The sequence below is a fragment of the Canis lupus genome, chromosome 8 (genome assembly GCF_011100685.1).
Source record: "Canis lupus familiaris isolate Mischka breed German Shepherd chromosome 8, alternate assembly UU_Cfam_GSD_1.0, whole genome shotgun sequence".
NCBI lineage: Eukaryota > Metazoa > Chordata > Mammalia > Carnivora > Canidae > Canis > Canis lupus.
This window is the reverse complement of record NC_049229.1, coordinates 50550741-50570168: the sequence shown is the minus strand read 5'-3', so window position 1 is coordinate 50570168 and position 19428 is coordinate 50550741. Positions and strand designations below refer to the sequence as shown.

At 41.1% G+C, this 19428-nt stretch overlaps 2 protein-coding genes across 4 annotated transcripts in view; both read left to right on the top strand.

Moving 5' to 3' along the window:
• VIPAS39 (VPS33B interacting protein, apical-basolateral polarity regulator, spe-39 homolog) overlaps window positions 1-19428 on the top strand; it is a 25211-nt gene extending 5783 nt beyond the window's left edge. For all 3 annotated transcript variants that reach the window (XM_038545412.1, XM_038545410.1, XM_038545411.1), the window contains 17 exons: window positions 848-994; window positions 2018-2056; window positions 2410-2474; window positions 3185-3241; window positions 4729-4821; window positions 5710-5743; window positions 6247-6349; window positions 7831-7858; window positions 10591-10664; window positions 12783-12858; window positions 13305-13439; window positions 14470-14511; window positions 15031-15120; window positions 16402-16488; window positions 17071-17160; window positions 17574-17678; window positions 18400-19428. In XM_038545412.1, the coding sequence (XP_038401340.1) occupies window positions 848-994; window positions 2018-2056; window positions 2410-2474; window positions 3185-3241; window positions 4729-4821; window positions 5710-5743; window positions 6247-6349; window positions 7831-7858; window positions 10591-10664; window positions 12783-12858; window positions 13305-13439; window positions 14470-14511; window positions 15031-15120; window positions 16402-16488; window positions 17071-17160; window positions 17574-17678; window positions 18400-18420 (1286 nt within the window). In that variant the 3' untranslated portion in view covers window positions 18421-19428. The remainder of the gene's footprint in view (window positions 1-847; window positions 995-2017; window positions 2057-2409; window positions 2475-3184; window positions 3242-4728; window positions 4822-5709; window positions 5744-6246; window positions 6350-7830; window positions 7859-10590; window positions 10665-12782; window positions 12859-13304; window positions 13440-14469; window positions 14512-15030; window positions 15121-16401; window positions 16489-17070; window positions 17161-17573; window positions 17679-18399) is intronic.
• Window positions 18539-19428, top strand: part of NOXRED1 (NADP dependent oxidoreductase domain containing 1) — a 30951-nt gene continuing 30061 nt past the window's right edge. Inside the window, exon 1 of the mRNA XM_038545414.1 lies at window positions 18539-18677. Within this exon, the coding sequence (XP_038401342.1) occupies window positions 18672-18677 (6 nt within the window). The 5' untranslated portion in view covers window positions 18539-18671. The remainder of the gene's footprint in view (window positions 18678-19428) is intronic.

Below are 19428 nucleotides of genomic sequence, written 5' to 3'. Positions count from 1 at the left end.
ATTTAATCACTTTTGATAAACTTTATTTAGATTGTTTCCAATCTCTCCTTGTTTATATTGCTATCAATAACCTTGTTTTTTGTCCAATATGAGTACATGAAAGGTCAATTTTTATTTTTGTTTTTATTTTTTTTGAAAGGTCAATTTTTAGAGTGGAACTACTGGCAGAGGTATTTGCATCTGCATGGCGTAGATATTGCCAAATTGTTCTCCACAAGGGTTGCACCAGTGTACTCCCACCAGCAATGTTTGAGTGTTCCCATTTCCCCACAGCCTTACCAACAGAGTATTACCAAACTTTGGATCTTTGCCAATCTTTTTTTTTTTTTTTTTTTTTTTTTTTGGTTTTATTTGTGGGAGAGAGAGTGTAGAGTAAGAGAGACAGAGCATAAGAGAGATAGGGCCAAGGTGAGGGTGAGGGATGGAGGGACAGAGGGAAAAGCCAGCTCCTTGCTGAGCAGGAGCCCAATGCAGGCTTAGTCCCGTCGCTCCGGGATCATGATCTGAGCCACCCAGAAGCCTCAGATCTCTGCCAATCTTATAGGGGCCTGTAGTATCTCAATGTACTTTACTTTGTGTAATTCTCTTATTAAGTGTGAGCTTGAGCATCTTTTTATGTGTTTAACAGCCACTTGAATTTCTGTGGTCCATTTATTGATTTCCTTTGTTCTTTTTTCTGTTGATTAATTCTATTTGATTTTATCCTTCCTCCCTGCCCCAATTTTTTAAGTCCAAGGCAATAAGGGACCAGGGCCTCTGGTGAAAAACTTTTAGTGTTTGTCAGAATGCTTAATGTCGAGAATTACTATGAATGAGAATCATTGATTTAGTTCCTACTATCTCACAGGTATCTCATGGTCCATCAAAGAGACTGCTGGAAATAGTGGGTCAAGCCAGGAGGGGCGTGAACAGCTGAAGAGCCGAAATAGCTTCTCCACCTATACACAACTACCCAAACCTACTTCTACTTACTCCCTGAGCAGCTTTTTTAGAGGTAAAGAACACTGGTTAAAGGGACAGAGAGTCCTTGTTTTCTCTTTTCAAAAAACCACTCAGGCTATAATTTTCATTTACTCTGGAAGAAAAAGATTATTGGCAGATAAAGAATTATCTTTGGAGCTGGCAGTTGGGGATTAGAAGTGGGAGCAATGAGAGAGAAATTCAGAGGGATGGGACTGGGTTTCAGGAACGTGAACAAAACTGACTTTAGCTGTGTTGGCAAGTTTTGAATAAATTTTCCTGGGTCAGAATTCCTGCCTACCCCCGTGCATTGCTGTTGGGAATCCCAGTGCACTACCAGTGAGAATATAAAATGATACAGCCACTATGGGGCACAGGATGGCAGTTCCTTCAAAAAAGTAAGCCAGACATACAAGGACAGATACTGTATGATTCCATTTCTAGAAGATAGCTAGAGTAGTCGGGTTCATAAAGAGAGTAAAATAGTGGTCACCAGGGGCTGGAGGTAAGGAGGAATGGGGAGTAACTGTTTAATGGGTACGGAATCTCAGTTTGGGATGATGAGAAAGTTCCAGAGATGTATACTGGTGATGGTTATGCATTGTGAATGTACTCAGTACCACTGAACCACATTTAAGAATGGCAAAAAATGGGATCCCTGGGTGGCGCAGCGGTTTGGCACCTGCCTTTGGCCCAGGGCGCGATCCTGGAGACCCAGGATCGAATCCCACGTCAGGCTCCCGGTGCATGGAGCCTGCTTCTCCCTCTGCCTGTGTCTCTGCCTCTCTCTCTCTCTCACTGTGTGCCTATCATAAAAAAAAAAAAAAAAAAAAAAAAAAAGAATGGCAAAAAATGTCAAAGTACATGTCACGTATATTTTACCACAATTAAAAGAATTTTCCTCCCTATGTTTTTCATGGCATCTCAAATTTCTAAAGTTGAATGTAATTTTTTTTTTAAGCCTCGAGTTCCCATATTGCATAAAAAAGGTTCTATACATACTGCATCCCTAACCAGCTCTGAAATGGCTCTTCGCTTATGTGTTCTTTATCTTCAGGGAGAACTAGACCTGGAAGTTTCCAGTCCCTTTCTGATGGTAAGCATTGACCCTCTGCTCTTGATTGCTGTGGGAGATGTTACTGATATGGGGTACAGTCTGGGGAGTCCTGGGGACAGGTGGTAATTAGATGAAATTTCTTCTGAATCTAGCACCATTATTAGAGAAATTTTCTGATACTGAGGAAGGAGGTCAAGATCATTCTGGCTATAGAAGCAAGGGGTGATTTCTAGGGATGCTGTCTTTGGGGAGGAGCTGAGGTCTACTTTGGGCCATAAAGATGCCTGGGAACCTCACAAGTCAAAAAGGTGTGTGTGAGAAGGAAGCAGTAGAGAAAAGGATTGACATGAAGGTGGTGTCCTTCTGAGCCAGCTGCCTGTTTACTTTTTCAGCTCTGTCAGATGCACCTGCCAAAAGCTATGCTCCAGAGCTGGGCAGACCCAAGGGGGAGTACAGGGTGAGTCATATCTTATACTTTACACAGTTCAAAGCACTTTGACACATATTATCTTGCTTGATCTTCCCAACTTTTTGAGCAGCTATTGTCTTAACTTTTTTGTAGACAAGAATACTGGATATCTAAATATCAGTGCTTGCTCTGGGTCTCATAGCTATGAAGTGGTAGAAGTGGGACTCAAAATCTATTTTTCTGATTCTGTCTTAGCACACTTTCTTTACCCATTGTACTGGTTTTGGGAGGCAGTACTTTGAAACTTTTGATCATTGCTGTGGTCTGGAAGCTCAGTGGAGCTCATATTCCCAAGAAGCACATAACAAAGTAAACTGATTCCTAAGGAAGAAACTGTATCATAAAGTCCAGAAGAGGAACACGTCTTCCTCTTCCTTCTGTCTGCAAAGCCATTAACTAGAATCCCCAGATGCGACTAATTGTATCTAGGGAATGAAGTCCTGTATCAGGAGGCATAGGGTTTTGTCATTCAATTCTTTCCTTCTTTGATCCATCTCTTCTTGCCTGAATTGTCCCTGTTCTAATTACTTCAGAAACTCAGAATGAGACCATTCCTGTTCTTCACTTTTTTTTCTTCCATTCTCTCTCACAAAATATTTCCACATCAGAGAATAAAGATGAGTTTAAGGTGAGAAGCTGGCATACTGATAATTCTGATCCCTTAACTTCCTGAGATTCATGTGTTGCTAATATTCCAGGATTACAGCAATGACTGGAGCCCCAGTGACACAGTGCGACGTCTTCGGAAGGGCAAGGTAAGGCCACTTAGAGAAAGTGTTCTTGTGGGGAAAAACCATTATGGCTGGAGAAATCTATTTGCAAAATACATATATCATAGAGGATATTTATCCAGAATACATAAACAATAATGATTATCTTTAATAAGAAGGTAACCCAAATAAAAAACTTGGCATAAGATTTAACCAGTTATATCACAAGAAGTTCATGAATAGCCAGAGAGCACTTGGGAAGATCCTCTACATCAATAGTCATCAAGAAAATGTGAATTAAAACTGTGAGACACTACTATACAGCCACTAGAATGGCTAAATTTAAAAATATCATTCCAAACATTGGGAGGCTGTAAAGGAGCTAGACCTCTCATACACTGAAAGTACAAAAGGTGAAATGTGAAAACTACTCTGGAAAATAGTCTGGCAGCTTCTTACGAAGTTAAACATACACTTAATTTTATTGCTAGACATTTACAATCCAAGATAAGTGAAAACGTATGCTCAAAGACTCGTTCATACACCGGGGCAACCTGGATGGCTCAGCTCAGTATGTTGAGTGTCTGACTTTGGTTTCAGCTCAGATCATGATCTCAGTGTCCTGGGATTGAGCCCTGCATCAGGCGTGTGCTTTGTGGGAGTCTGCTTGTCCCTCTCCCTCTGTCCTTCCCCCCATGTGCATGCTCACATGTGTGAGCTCTCTCTCGCTCGCTCACTCGCTCTCGCTCTGTCTCTGAAATAAAATCTAAAAAAAAAAAAAAAAAAAAAAAAAAAATTGTACACTGTATTCACAACAGCCCTATTCATAATAGCCCCCAAAGTGGAAATAACCCAAATATCCTTTAGTAGGTAAATGGATAAATGGTGGTATGTCCATACAATGAAAACTACTTACCAGCGAATCAATGTAGTACTCACCACAACATCTAGATTCCTCTCAGAAATATGATACTAAGTGAAAGAAGTCAGATGTAAAAGGGACGCCTGGGTGGCTCAGTGGTTGAGGGTCTGCCTTTGGCTCAGGGCGTGATCCTGGGGTCCTGGAATTGAGTTCCACATCAGGCTCCCCACAAGGAACCTGCTTCTCCCTCTGCCTGTGTCTCTAGCTCTCTCTCTCTGTGTGTCTCTCATGAATAAATTCATAAATAATCTTAAAAAAGTCAGATGTAAAAGAGTACGTATTGTATGATTCTATTCCTGAAATTCTAGAAAAGGAAAACTTTAGTGACTGAAAGATGAGTGGTTGCTAGGAGCTAGAGATGGAAGGGGGCTGTTGACATCAAAGCTGACAAGGATGATGGAGTTGTTCTATATCTTTATTGTGGTGGTAGTTGCATGGAATTTGATATGTATTTGTCAAACTCACTGAACTCTACCCTTAGTAGATTTTATTGTATGTAAATTATACCTCATTAAAAAGAGAGAAAGTGATCTCTGCCCTTTGGGTTTGGCAAGACTCCATCAGGACCTTAGGACTTCCTTGCACACTAATTCTGTTCTTCTTCTCCCAGGTCTGCTCACTAGAAAGATTCCGTTCCTTACAGGACAAGCTACAGCTCCTGGAGGAAGCAGTAAGCATGCATGATGGAAACGTAATTACTGCAGTAAGTTGTGTTGTTTTGTTTGTTGTTTGCTTAATTGTAGTCCAATCAGAATTGAACTGTAACATTTCAGGTTAAATGTCTAGTAGAGATCTTGAATTCTTCTTGAAGTGTAGGATTCTCAGTAATACATGCTCTGAGGTTTAGCTGGCAGGAAGTGTATTGTATGTGGATGTCTTAATTATAATCAAGAAGCTGCAAGTTGGCCACTCTGTTCTAAAAACTAATCTGAGGTGCACTTGGGTGGCTCGGTTGAACAACCAACTCTTGATTTCAGCTCAGGTCATGATCTCAGGGTCCCACATTGGGCTCTGCATTCAGCAGGGAGCCTGCTTGAGATTCTCTCTTTGCTTGTGCATGAATGCGTGCATGCACATGCTCTCTCTCAAATAAGTAAATGAATCTTTAAAAAAAATAAAAACATGGGACGCTGGATGGCTCAGCGGTTGAGCATCGGCTTTTGGCTCAGGGCGTGATCCCGGGACCTGACCTCGGGTCCTGCATTAGGCTCCTTGCAGGGAGCCTGCTTCTCCCTCTGCCTACATTTCTGCCTCTCTCTGTATCTCTCATGAATGAATAAATAAAAAGTCTTTTAAAAAAATAAAAATAAAACAAAAACAACGAGAGTCTTTTGAGGGAGATGTATGTGAGAATGGTCTCTCTCAGAGGGAAGTGTCTCTTGCCAGTATGGGAATGGGCAGGTGGACTCCTCTTAGACATAGCTCAATTCTAGATGTCTGTCACCTGTCCTTCTGTCACAGAGGGAAATCTGTTGTCTGGACGTGCCAAGATTCCAAACGAGTCGCTGACCTCATTCCTAAACATCAGGAGCTCAGAGCAAGGCTTTGTGTTTGAGCGGTCAAATTTATTCTTTGTTCCGTTTTCCTTTAGGTTCTGATCTTCCTGAAGAGGACACTAAGCAAAGGTGAGCATATGTTGAGAGAAATCTTCAGTCAATGAGATGCCTGCTACATTTGAAGGGAGAATGGCTTTGTGGCTTTCCTATAGGATTCACTGTCATCAGCTCTGTTTCAGAGACAGCTGGGGTGGCCTAAGAGTTCTGAGTATCCATCTCATTTCTGAGGGCAGTTGTTCCTTCTGTAGGGTGATAACTACATCAACTGGAGCCTCCCTATATACTAGACAGACAGATGGCTGTGTTGGTTTGAGGACTTACATCAGAGTCCATGCTAGGTGCCTACTGATTCAGTTGGTAAGAACCAAAGGCCACCTGAATGGCCAGGGGTTGCCCTGGACCATGGAGTGTGCTGGCAGTGGATTGAGCCATAGGACCGGGTACCATAAAAAGCTGTTTCTCACTTGCGATTAGCTTTGAGGAGTTGTTTGGAATAATGAGGAGCGAGACCAATTTCACAGTTGAGTAATAGGCTTTAATCTTTCCCCACCTAACTCCTGCCTGCCTGCCAGAGATCCTCTTCCGAGAGCTGGAAGTGCGACAGGTTGCCTTGAGACATCTCATTCACTTCCTTAAAGAAATAGGGGATCAAAAGCTGCTTTTAGACCTCTTCAGGTAAGCACTGATCATCTTGTCTATAGTTACTGAGCACTTTATTCAAAGCACTCTGGAGTATACAAAGAAGACACGGTCCATTTTTGCTGTTAGATGAGATAATGAAACATGATGGGAAAATTAATAATACAGCTCAGTCTGTGATAAAATGATAGTGTAGCAGATCGTTAAGAACCAGGCCCTGGGGTCTAACATACCTGCATTGAATACTGGCACCACCGTTTAGTTCATAGAGTCACGTTGAGGAAGTTACCCAGCCTCTTCAATGGAAGTGAGGATTCCTACCTCACAGCTTGTGAAGATAAGGAGTTAGTATGGGGAAAGCATTTAGTGTAATGTCTAGACTGTGTTATTAATATTTTTAAGCATTTTATTATAAAAGACCTAGATTAAGGTATCTTTTATTACTTGATCCCCAATGATGCTAGTGAGAAATGTAATGGAAGAGCAGAATAAGCAAGTAAATCTTCAGTCTGGATACGCAAGGAAAGGCTCATGGAAGTGGTTAGGAATTGAGACTAGGTAGGGTTTCTAATAGGTGGAAAGGCAAAGGGTAGGCATACCGGCTGGAGGCCTGGAACAGGGGAGTGTCTTCTACCATGTTTTCCTTCCTTTCCTTCCCTTTCCCTTCCCCTTTCCCTTTCCCTTTCCCTTTCCTTTCCCCTGCCAGTAGATTAAATTGTATATCTAGTATGTCTTTTCTTCAGTGTCAGGGAAGGGGTTGGAAGCCCTTTTGAGGCTGATATCTGGCCCAAGATAACTCCAGTTATCCAGTGACTCCAGCACAGTGATGAGCTGCCCCAAAGACAAAGGTGGGGAAAGCAGTTCACCTGATCAGGGCCAAGATTACAGAGAGTTAGCCAGGAATTTGCAGAAGACATGTTCATTGAGGCAGGCTATTTCCTCCTTCCCTTCCCGATCAACAAGACTATTAAGCATCACCTCTAGGCCAAACCAGTGATTTCATTATAGCGGTCCATTCAGAATAAGAAGGAATTAGAAGACAAAGTCTTTATTCTCCAAGGCCTTACCACCTTTGGGAGAGACAGAACCCTTTCTCCACCATGCATGAAAGCAACGAAGAACAATATAGAAAATCTGTTTCTAAGATTGTACTGACAGAAGAGTGCTTTAATCTTTCCAAATCTATAAGATTACTGTGGGCCAAGGTTTTGTGGAGGCTCTGAACCTTTCTGTCAGACCTGTTAACTTTACAAAGTTATTAGTGTCCTGCAGTGCTTTCTTGTCCTTGCTTTTCACTCAGCTAGAGCAGTCAGGGGAACAGTGATATCTGATCCACCATATGTTTTCAAGAGGTTACTGGTAGAAGAAATTCTTTTTAAGAAGAGGAGGGCTTATTCACGTATGAGGGCAAATGAATTTGAATTGTGTTTTTCCTAGAGCAGCTACCCTATTTTGTGAGGTTATATTGCCACACGTCAATAGATAAAAATGCCCTGCTCCCTTCTGCTTCTCCCCAGGTTCCTAGATAGAACAGAAGAGCTTGCGGTAAGTGTGGCCCTTTGTTTCAGTTGGGGACCTGTTTAACAGAAATCTAAGCCAAAACCCAGCCTCCGAGATCCCAAACTAGTTAACAGTATTCTTCCTTGGTATTGATTGCATCCAGAAGAGAAAGGCATCTGGGAAGCCTACAAACTTAATCCAAATGATGTACTGTTTCTTTTTATATGCTCTTTTGATTGGGCTTATGAATAAATATTTCTTTGAATGACTAAAAACTGGCCTGATCAATTTGTAATTTGTTTTTTATTTTCTAATTGTTTCAGTTCCTGGTTTGTAGGAGCTTTTGGGTTTTGGCTTCTAACACTGGAAAATGTAAGCTAAGAGGGATGAGAAACCAGATAGAGGCCAAGAAGGAGGATAGGTCAAGCTGATGATGCACCCAATACACATTTCGGTGGAGAGCTCAGTGATTGAGTGTTAAAACAGATTTTTGGCAGATTTTTACCATTTTAGAATAAACTCCTGGAATACAAGTATAAGCTGAAATCGTACCAAAAATTTCATTATATTATTAAAACTATAGCAATCCACTTTTAAAAATTTGCCATTATTGTGCAGGGGTTGGAATTCCTTAGCACCATCAATGGCAGGATTGTTCCTTTGGTCACTGCACACATGTTTGTAGTGAGATCAGTGCTCACATTCAGCTGGCACGTCTAATAATCTTGCTAACCTTTGCATAGCAGACTATAATTAGGAAAATGTTTTTCAGTAACATTTTGTAAAAGGAACTTGTACTTAATATTTGAAGCATGGGAAAATCTCAGAAATCCTTTATCATAATCTACTGAAAATGATCGGCAGTCTGTAGCAGTCATTGGGAAAAGGTTTTTGTTTACACTTTTAATCTCCATAGATTTGAAACTATAAGGAATTTTCTTCATACAGCATTCTTACAAAGTTTGTTGTTTTGAAGCTTGATTAGTGAAAATAAATGTGTTTTGGGTAACTCATTTTCCTCTAAAATTTTTTCTTATTTTATTCCTTTCTCTATTATTTTTTAATTGAAGGTGATGTATCATGCATGTTGTTGTATATAAATTTAGAGTTTTCCAACCTTACAAACTTCAGAATTGTCAAAGCTAATAGTCTGTTTTCAGTTTATCCTCAGAGCGGGAAGGTTATCTAAGTAGGAGTTTCTTCAAAGACTTAAGGCCAAAGTGGAATTGAACAATAAAAATTAATTATAGCTCTTAAAGATTACTTTAATACTAGGATTGGTTATATGCCAGATATTTTATGAAGATTAGATTATGATATAATCTCTATTATTCTGTTTTATATTATCATTTATATTTTTATACATTTGTTTCTAAAAGGACATAGTGTCCTTCCTAAACCCAGTTCATTCTCTTAATATTCATGTTAACTGTCAATCTGTTTATTTTTTAAATCTTGGGAAGTTTTTTTTTTTTTTTTTTTTAAGATTTTCATTACGTAAGAGAGAGAGGAAGAGGAGTAGAGGGAGAGGAACAAGCAGATTCTGTGCTGAACATGGAGCCCAACGTAGGGCTCAATCTCAGGACCCTGAGATCATGACCTGAGTCAAAACCAAGAGTCGATGCTTAATGACTAAGCCACCAAGGCACCTCAATTCTTGACAAGTTTTTAATAATTGTACATAAAATTGCAGTTTTTACGATCATCATTAATTTCGTCATCCCTTGTAATAAAAAAATAGGGATTTAAACCTCAGTTCTTTTTTTAGAATTCCAAAATAGCCCATAAGGAGATTTTCTTTCAGAGTTATATGTAGAACCTATAGTAAGTATTTAAATGTGAATCTTTAGGTGTCAACAGTGAATCAGAAGACATGACTTATTCATGTTACTGATGTTGTTAATTACTGGATATTTACAGGATCATGCTATCTTTGATTATAAGGTCAAAGATGCCAAAAATAATGTTGAAGTAAGCATTTCATTCTTTGGCCTTTCAAAGGCTAAGGTTAGGGTTAGTGAAGCAAAAGCTGGTTTTAGTTAAATAGTGAGGCTAAAGCCAAGCTTCCAAGTAAAGCTTGGTGCTTGCCTACTCAGTACTTTGTTATAGGCCAGCACTGAACTTCCCATAGAACTTCCCACGATGATGGCAGTATTCTTTATCTGTGTTGTTGGATATGGTCCAACTAGTCATGTGGTAAAATGACTACTGTAATTAAGGATCTGAATTGTTTAACTTAATTTAAACGTAAATGTAAACCAAATGTGGGCATCAGTTACTGTATTGGATATTGCAGTTATAGATAAATCAAAGAGTGATTTTGAAGATTTTTTTTTTTAGGATTTATTTATTCATGAGAGACCCAGAGAGAAAGGCAGAGACATAGGCAGAGGGAGAAGCAGGCTCCATGCAGGGAGTTTGATGTGGGACTCAATCCCAGGACCCCGAGACCACACCTTGAGCCAAAGGCAGACACTCAACCACTGAGCCACCCAGGTGTCCTTGAAAATTTTTTGTCATCTATACATCCAGTATGGGGCTTGAACTCACAACCCCGAGATCAAGTGTCACATGCTGTAATTACTGAGCCAGCCAGGCATCCCCAAAGAGTAATTTCTCTCTACGTGCACACCTATCCACACCCAGAGGAATCTCTGATAATGAAGAATTACGTTTTTAAGGATGGAAAGTCTACTTACATACCTACCTCACCCTTAAGGAGACAAAATAAAATAGTTCAACCCCCCCCTTCTCTTTTTCTTTCTTTCTTTTTGTAGCTCTCTCATTACCGTGAGCACTTGAACATTCAGGACCCTGAGAAACGAAAAGAATTTCTTAAGACCTGTGTTGGGTAAGTATGGGAGAGAAATGTTTTTAAGTATAATCTTACACAGACAACTGAGGAGACTAATTAAGGGTGGAGTGGATAGGCCGTTGAAGGGAAAGGCTAACAGTGGGTCATACAAACATCATTAAAGATGGTCTCATTCAGTGATTGCAGACATTTTCAATGATGGGTAGTAAATTGAGAAAAATAAAGGCAATCTAAAGAGTTTTTTTCTACAGTTAATTTAATTTGAAACACTGCCATTTGTTCTGGGATTTTTTCCCCCTCCCCTCTCTCCCTTTCTTTATGATTTTATATATTAAAAAGGTTGATAACACTTTACCTTCCATGTTCTTTTCAGTGGTTACTGATCCTCGAGACCCCAGACCACAAGAACCACTCACTCAGCATAGGTGTTCATCCACTATATAAGACACTGTAAAAAACAGCCCCACATACTGTTTTCCAGTGATGAGCACTCACTGCTCTTGGAAGTAGCTTGTTCTTTGTCAGACAACCTTCATTATTGTTAAATGCTTTGTTATATTGAGCTGAAACTTGCTTCCTTCTATCTTTCAAGACATGCAGAGCATCTACCCAGGAGGCCTTAATCCAAGTTCAATATTCACAGTTGCTTTAGTCATTCCTCATGGGACAGGAATTCTAGGATTCATATTTAGAAATTTGTCTTTGTCCGTGTAATCCTTAATTTTAACATTACCAAATACTGAGCTATGTCATAGTGGCCTGTGGTGAAAAAGAGAAAAGTTGGAATAGTGAGATAACTGAAACCTATTGCTGTTTCTCTTTATCTCTTCTAAAACTTGGCTATGGCTCACACTTAATCTGGGATAGTGTAACTGAGTTTCAGAAATCTTCCAGGAGTGACTGGAGTGCAGGACTAAGGCAGCACTTTTTAAAGGAGAGATCTGTGAACTGCAAGCCTAAAATCTGGCTTCGGTTCCTAGCTTTACATCTTGGTTTACCACGTATGAGTTTTAGGCAAGATACTGTTTGTCCCTCAACTTTTTCATGTGTAAATGTAGTGTTGAAGATGGAATCCTTGATATCTGTGTAGATGTCTGAGATCTTTAGCGATCTATCCATGTACCACCATGCCTGGTAATTTAATTTTACCTTATATCTCTGCAATAAGAAATGACTAACAAGGGACACCTGGGTGGCTCAGCAGTTGAGCTTCTGCCTTTGGCCCAGGGCGTGATCCCAGAGTCTTGGGATTGAGTCCCACATCAGGCTCCCTGCATGGAGCCTGCTTCTCCCTCTGCCTATGTCTCGGCCTGTCTCTCATGAATAAATAGATAAAAGCTTTAAGAAAAAGAAAGAAATAACCAACAAATGTAAGTATCCCTTATGTAGAGTTAAGCACTGACATTAAGCCAGGACAGGAACCACAGTGCTTCACTGTGGATGATGGGCAGTCAGCCAAGCTCATTCACTCACTAAGTGACGTGTTTGTCAAACATTCCAACTCCCACAGTGAGAGGATTCTAACTCATTCCTCAGTAAAACCACTGATTACTATATATATTTTGTGGACTTTCAGGATCCCTCTTTTTTTAAAAAAGATTTTATTTTAACTTTTTTAAAGATTTTCATTTATTTATTTGAGAGAGAGAGAGAGAGCAGAGAGCACAAGCAGGAAGTGGGGGGAGTGAGGGGTAGAGGGAGAAGCAGATACCCCACTGATCAGGGAGCCTGATGTGAGGCTCGATCCCAGGACCTTGGGATTATGACCTCGGCCAAAGGCAGACACCTAACTGCCTGAGCCACCCAGGTGCTCCAGATTTTATGTTGTTGTTTGTTTTTTTTAAGTAATCTCTACATCTGACATGGGACTGGAACTCACAGCCTTGAGATTAAGAGTTCCATGCTCTACCAACTAAGCCCGCCATGCCTCTCAGGATCCCTCTTGAATTGGCAAAACCTAAAATACAAAATCCCAGCCAAAGGTCTATTCTGTTTTCTGCTTTCTCTCTCTCTGCCTTTCAGGGATGCTGTAAAGGTACATTGGGATCAAATTTGTGAAGTGCCGTGAGCCTCTTATGCTTACAGTGGTGATTTGGTTTAGTTGGGTTTGTTTTCAGTAGAGAAAGAGGTACTAACCTTCTGGCTCTTTACCAGTTTGCCATTTTCAGCAGAAGATTCTGCACATATTCAAGACCATTATACCCTCCTGGAACGCCAGATCATTATTGAGGTTAGACTCCTTGTCTCTACATTTTCTGCTTCGATATCAGTGCTCAGTGCCATTCAGCATCTAGGAGACCTCTATGCTCTGCCGTATATGTCATTTCCTGTTAATTCTCTAAGAGTCTTTCATTTCCTCTTTATATGTTAGCACTTTTCCCTTCATTGTTCTCAGGCATCCTTTTTCTTCTCACTTGCAGTTAACCTGGAAGTGTGTTTTCTCTCCCTCCCAGAACTCTTGTTTCATCCTTACTTCTCCAGTTTTCCTCCATTCAACATGAATCTGTCATCATTTTACAGATTTTAAACTCCCCTAGTCTATCCTGGGCAGTTTCTTTTTCTCTTCTTTGCTTCTTCCCTAGGATAGGAAGCATGACCGCTGTAGTATTTAATGTTTCTCTCCTGCTTCTACTCTGCAGACATTGTTGTTTTTTTCATTTGGTTCACTCACTACAGGCAAATGATCGACATCTGGAATCAGCAGGACAGACTGAGATCTTTCGAAAGCACCCCCGCAAAGCTTCTATCCTCAACATGCCATTAGTGACAACGCTTTTCTACTCGTGCTTCTACCATTACACGGAGGCTGAGGTATAGGCAAAATGTGAAAGACCCCACACTCTCACTGCACAAGAGGGATATAGGTTGAAGCCAGTTATTTCAAGGTGCTCTTAACGATGGGTATGTATAGTTCTTGGGGAAGTCCACCTGGAAGCTTTCCTGGCCCTCAGAAAGGATGAGCCATCAGGGAAAAAGAGATTTAAAAGGGTTTGTGTGGCCTCTGGTGAGCTGGCATGCTGGCATTAGCACATTGTCTCCCCAATGCTGGTCCTGCAGAGTCCCTGCTCAAAGGTCCATAATTTCAAATGGATTCACATGGTATAAAGAAGAGCAGCAAGGTGCTAAGTGTTTGTGGGTACTTAAAAATTGTTTCGAAAAGGTTCAAGTTTTAATGATCATAGGTGGGAATGATTATAATGTGTGATCAATCTTGTGATAGATAAGCATAAAATTGAGAAATACACTGTATATATTAATCCAGTCTTGTTTGCCAAGTTGTGGTGATATCCAGTTAGACCTGGTGGAATTTGTCTCTTAAATTAACTTCTTGGGACGCCTGGGTGGCTCAGCGGTTGAGCATCTGCCTTCAGCTCAGGGCATGATCCCACAGTCCTGGGATCGAGTCCCTCATTGGGCTCCCTGCATGGAGCCTGCTTCTCCCTTTGCCTCTGCCTGTGTGTGTGTGTGTGTGTGTGTGTCTCATGAATAAATAAATAAAATATTTTTAAAAAATTAACTTCTGGGTTTAAGTGGCTACAGAGAAAAATATACAATGTCTAGGTAGTGGAAAGAAACTGTTAGGTTGGGGGCAGCCCCAGTGGCCCAGTGGTTTGGCGCCGCCTTCAGCCCGGGGTATGAGCCTGGAGACCCAGGATTGAGTCCCATGTCAGGCTCCCTGCATGGAGCCTGCTTCTCTCCCTCTCCCTCTGCCTGTCTCTCTCTCTCTCTCTCTGTCTGTTATGAATAAATAAATAAAATCTTTAATAAAAAAAAAATGTTAGGTTCGGTAGTATTTGGGAAAGTCAGTAACAGTAAAATTCCTTCTCCACCTTCATCCTAGGGGACGTTCAGCAGTCCAGTCAACCTGAAGAAGACATTTAAGGTAGATATAAATTGGTCAGTGTCTGGTAAAGTAGTATGAGAGTAACTACATGGAGTGGATGTTGCCTGATAACCCTGCATGGGAAGTCCCTTGATATTCAAGGTTGGAAATAGAAAGAATGAGGGCAGCCCAGGTAGCTCAGCAGTTTAGCGCTGCCTCTGGCCCGGGGCGTGATCCTGGAGACCTGGGATCAAGTCCCACGTCGGGCTCCCTGCATGGAGCCTGCTTCTCCCTCTGCCTGTGTCTCTGCACCCCCCTCTCTGTGTCTCTCATGAATAATAAAATATTTTTTAAAAAAAGAAATAGAAAAAATGAGTTTGTGGGAAGTGAGGGAAGACTAACTGAATGGCCTGCAGCAGTGCTGGGGGCTTGGGAGTGAAAAGGTTCTTGATGACTTGAGAAATTTGTGCATTTTAAGGGGCATAATCAACACCAGGGAATATTTTTGCTTGTCTTTTCCAGAATTCTCCCCTGAGGCATTTCTACTCCTCATTAATTCCCCTGGTCTCTGCTTTTTAGATCCCAGACAAACAGTATGTACTGACGGCCCTGGCTGCTCGCGCCAAGCTTCGAGCCTGGCATGATGTTGATGCCCTCTTTACCACGAAGGTGGGTGCCCTGGAACTGTTTGGTGCTACTGGGGGCCTTGGAGATAATCATCTTGTTACCCCATACCTCATGGGAATCTCACATTCTACTTACTGGTTTACATTTTTTCCTCCAACTTTTTGTTTTCCAAAATGTCAAACTGAAAGAAGAGTTGAAAGAAAAGTATGATAAACATACTAATAGTCTTAATTCATTGATTTATTAACATTTTTGCCATATTTGCTCTTTTTTCTTTTGCTGAACCATTTGAAAGTAAATTGCAGACATCATGATACTTCTCCGTAAGCAGTTATTTCATTTATAACCACAATATTATTATCATTTTCAGGATATTTAACATTAATATTGTAATATCATTGTATATATAGTCTGTATTCAAATCAGCTCTTAGAGCTTTTTGTTTATTTTTGTGTTTGTTTGCTGTCAGGATCTAATCAAGGATCTTGCATTGGTTGTCATGTCATATTTTAAATATCCTTTCTTCTATGAGTTTGATTTTTTTTTGTTTATACCCTTTGTTAGTTTTTTGTTGTTGTTGTTTGGGGTTTTGCTTTTTTTTAAATTTTATTTTTAAGTAATCTCCAAACCCAGTATGAGGCTTAAACCTACAACCCTGAGATTAAGAGTTGCAAGCTCTACCTACTGAACCCACCAGGTGCCCCTACCTGTTTTTTGGTGGTGGTGGTGGTGGTGGTGGTTGTTAATTATTTACTTAGCTACATTGACTACCAAAGCAATACATGTCTGTGTCAAAATCAAAAACACTATGTGAGAGCATAGTCAAATTACATGAATTTCCTTATTCATTGCCCACCTGCTCCTGTCTCAGTCCCTTCTGCAAGGCAAACACTCTTAAAAGTTCAATGGGTAGTTTTCCAGACTTTTCCTCATGATATACAAATATCCTTATGTAAATATAAACACATAGAAGATAGGATTTTTTCTACCCAGATTAAGTTGATACTATAAGTATTATAAAATAAATTACTTATTTCATCTAGCCATATTTCACAGACTTTTTTCTGCCTGTGGATCTAAGAACTTATTAGATCTGACTCTTTCTACCCTCTGACTCTTTCTACCCTCATAGTTTCTTGACTTTTCTGAAAAACTTATCTCAAAAAAAAAAAAAAAACTTATCTCTCTTCACTTCTCAATCTTCCACCTCCCATCCATCCACACTCACCACCATGTTATTCTAGTCAGACCGTAAAACGAATGGCCACAAAGTGTGTTGAGTCTGTCTTGCCTAGCTTCTGCTGCCCCATCTTCCCTTTTCAGAACTGGCTGGGCTACACCAAGAAGAGAGCACCCATTGGATTCCATCGGGTTGTGGAAATTTTGCACAAGAATAGTGCCCCTGTCCAGGTAATAGCTCCTAAAGGGCATTGGGTACAGGATCCTCTAGGAGACCTACCTTTTAGACTCTTATTGGTCAGTGGTGGGAGACTTGACCTGCTCTGGTCTTAGCTGCAAGATAACAAAAAGGCTGTAGTTGACCTTGAGATAGAAAAGGCCAGAGAGGGAAGTTCTCCTCTGCCCTTTAGAAGTAATCCCAGACTGCCCCTCTTTGAGGAGCATCTACTGCGGTTAGCCTGTGTGAAGCACTGACATATTATTCAAATGATTGAAAAGGAGAGCTCATTGAGAAAGGACATCAAGGAACAATGAGCATAGCACTGGATCAGATCTAGAGCACATCTGTTGTTTGCCTGGGTATCTAGCTGTAGGGTAAGGTGGGAGTGGGCTCTTCCCATCTCTCCTGGGTGAGCTTGGAAGTACTGCATACAGTCCACCTCATTCCCATTGCAGAACTAGTCCTATGGTTGATCATGAGAATTGTAGACACGAGATAGGAAGCTTTTGCCTTAAGATTTTTGTTGTCTTCTTTTTAGAGCTCCTTGTTTTATGGGTCTGGGAGTCATTACTCAGAAGTATCTTTTCTCATAGATATTACAAGAGTATGTTAATCTGGTGGAAGATGTGGACACAAAGTTGAACTTAGCCACCAAGTTCAAATGCCATGATGTCGTCATTGATGTGAGTCCCTAAGAAATAAGAACCCTGAGTTAAACCCTTAATGGAGAGTGGGGGATTATGATATTCTCTGCCCTAGATCTTGAGGTACTTTCAATTTAGACTTAATAGACAAAATGATCTGGCAAGAATCAGTTTGGAGACCAGTTCTCTTGTATTATTTTCCCAGCCCTTTGACTGATAGCTCTTTGCTTTTATAAATATGTTGTACTCACAAAATTTATAGAACTGAATCCAGCCACATAAGCTCTGTAGATTTCTCTTCAGTAAGAAGTTCTGTAGGTGCTTTACCCCACTGTCATCCCACTATTACCTCTCAGCCTCTCCTTGAACCTTGACCCAATGTTGGAATGGCAGAAAGAAAAAGGCCCTCGTAGAGAAGGCTGATTGGTTTTATTGTGTCTGTTGGTGTACAGACTTGCCGGGACCTGAAGGATCGTCAGCAGTTGCTAGCGTACAGGAGTAAGGTGGATAAAGGATCTGCAGAGGAGGAGAAGATTGATGCCATTCTGAATAGTTCGGTGAGCAGCTACAGCTTACTCCTCCAGTAGTCCCAGGAGACAGTCCCCATACTCACAGTATCACCAAGTATATATTCCCAAGGCCTGCATTGGGTCACAGTTTGCTGAGTGTCATGGATACAAGGATCTTCTGTGGGCCTAAGGATCTAAAGCACTGCTTTGAACAGCAGAAATTACTCCTAAGATGTGTGATGATCTTGGGGTAATCCGGGAACCTTAGGCTGAGACTTCACATAGCATCCTGGTGATCATTAAACATAGCAGGTAGGAGGTACTAGTCCAGGGAGTATGGAAACAATGCTGCAGATTCATAATATCCAGGTGGTAGTTTTCTGGGGCCAGGTATGACCTACCTGTTGGAAATAAGTGGATAAAACAGACTTTAGCTATTTGAGCAACACACCTGGCTCACCTCTCAGAGCATGAAATTGCTGAGCTTTTTTTTAATACGGAGCTTAGCTCCCTGTTACATCTAAAGCTAGTAAGTCTTGGTCCTATGGAGGGCAGAACCAGAATAAATGCCATAAATCAGGCTTATAAGGTACAGAAAAGATGTTCTATTCATCTTTGAATAAGCAAATTCCCCCACATATTAGAAAAACATTTTTCAACTTCCCTCTCCATTCTTCTTATTCTTACTTTATCTAGCTGTTCTGTTTTATTGTATTCCCTTACCTCTCTGTAAGGGTTAGTAGAAACGGATATTTGTTCTTTTCCACAGCAAATTCGATGGAAGAATTAAGTGGCATTAGCTACCCTGAAACCTGCCTCATTTCTTCCTTTCCTGTCTGTGAAAGTAGAGAGTGTCTTCATTGGGAGTTACAGTACCACACATCGCTTGGACCCATCAGCAACAGGCAGTGCCTACTACTCTAAGGGCAGAAACCAGCGCCTGGGCACAGACAGCTTCAGACTGACCTAAGGAACGTCATCAAGAGGGCCAAGATCTAAAGCTTTGACTCATGAGGAAGATTCTCTCCACCTGGTGCTCACATGAAGGTGGGAATAATTTCTAGATTGGGCCCATATTGGGCAAGATCTCTCTTGGTCTGGGAAAAATGACTGCTCAAGAAAGGAAGTTACCTAGACTAAGAGGTCAGGTGTCATAGAGTGGCCACTCCATTCCTCTCAGCTAATTATGACCCTGGACTTGGTGCTGGACTTTGGCAGTTCTGCTCTGAAGTCAGAATAGAACCAAAATGGCTCTCTCCCAAGGGACCTCAGGAAGGGATGCCAGTATAGCGGAGACCTGTTGGAGGTGCCTTCACCCCAGACTGCAGAGTCCTCCATGTAATGACAGAGATTGCCCAGACGTTTGTGTTTCTTTAACCACTGTCCCTCTGCTGCCCTAGTCTAGCCTCTACTGAGACTTGTGTTTCGTCTCTCACCTACACATCGAGATGGCCTGGTGCGGGAGATAAGGACCTCCCCATTATCTTTTCCTCTACTTCTCCTACCCAGACCCATAAACTTTTATGAAGCTCAAATTCAGCAGTGCTGGAGTGCTCTTCCCTTACACACAAATCTCATTTCACTAGGAGCTTCCAGAAGGTTCACCAGGGCTAAACTCAACAGCATTTCAGACAGGATATTAAGATGGAAGTTTTCATTTCACACTTGGTTTTTAATAGGATCTTCTGTAGTGCTAGCCTCCTGCCCTTTACCAATATTAGCCTCTCTTCTATGACTGAACTGGGTTTTCCTGACATGCCTAGATTCATAATAAAGCCTTTTCCTTCTTGGTGCCTTC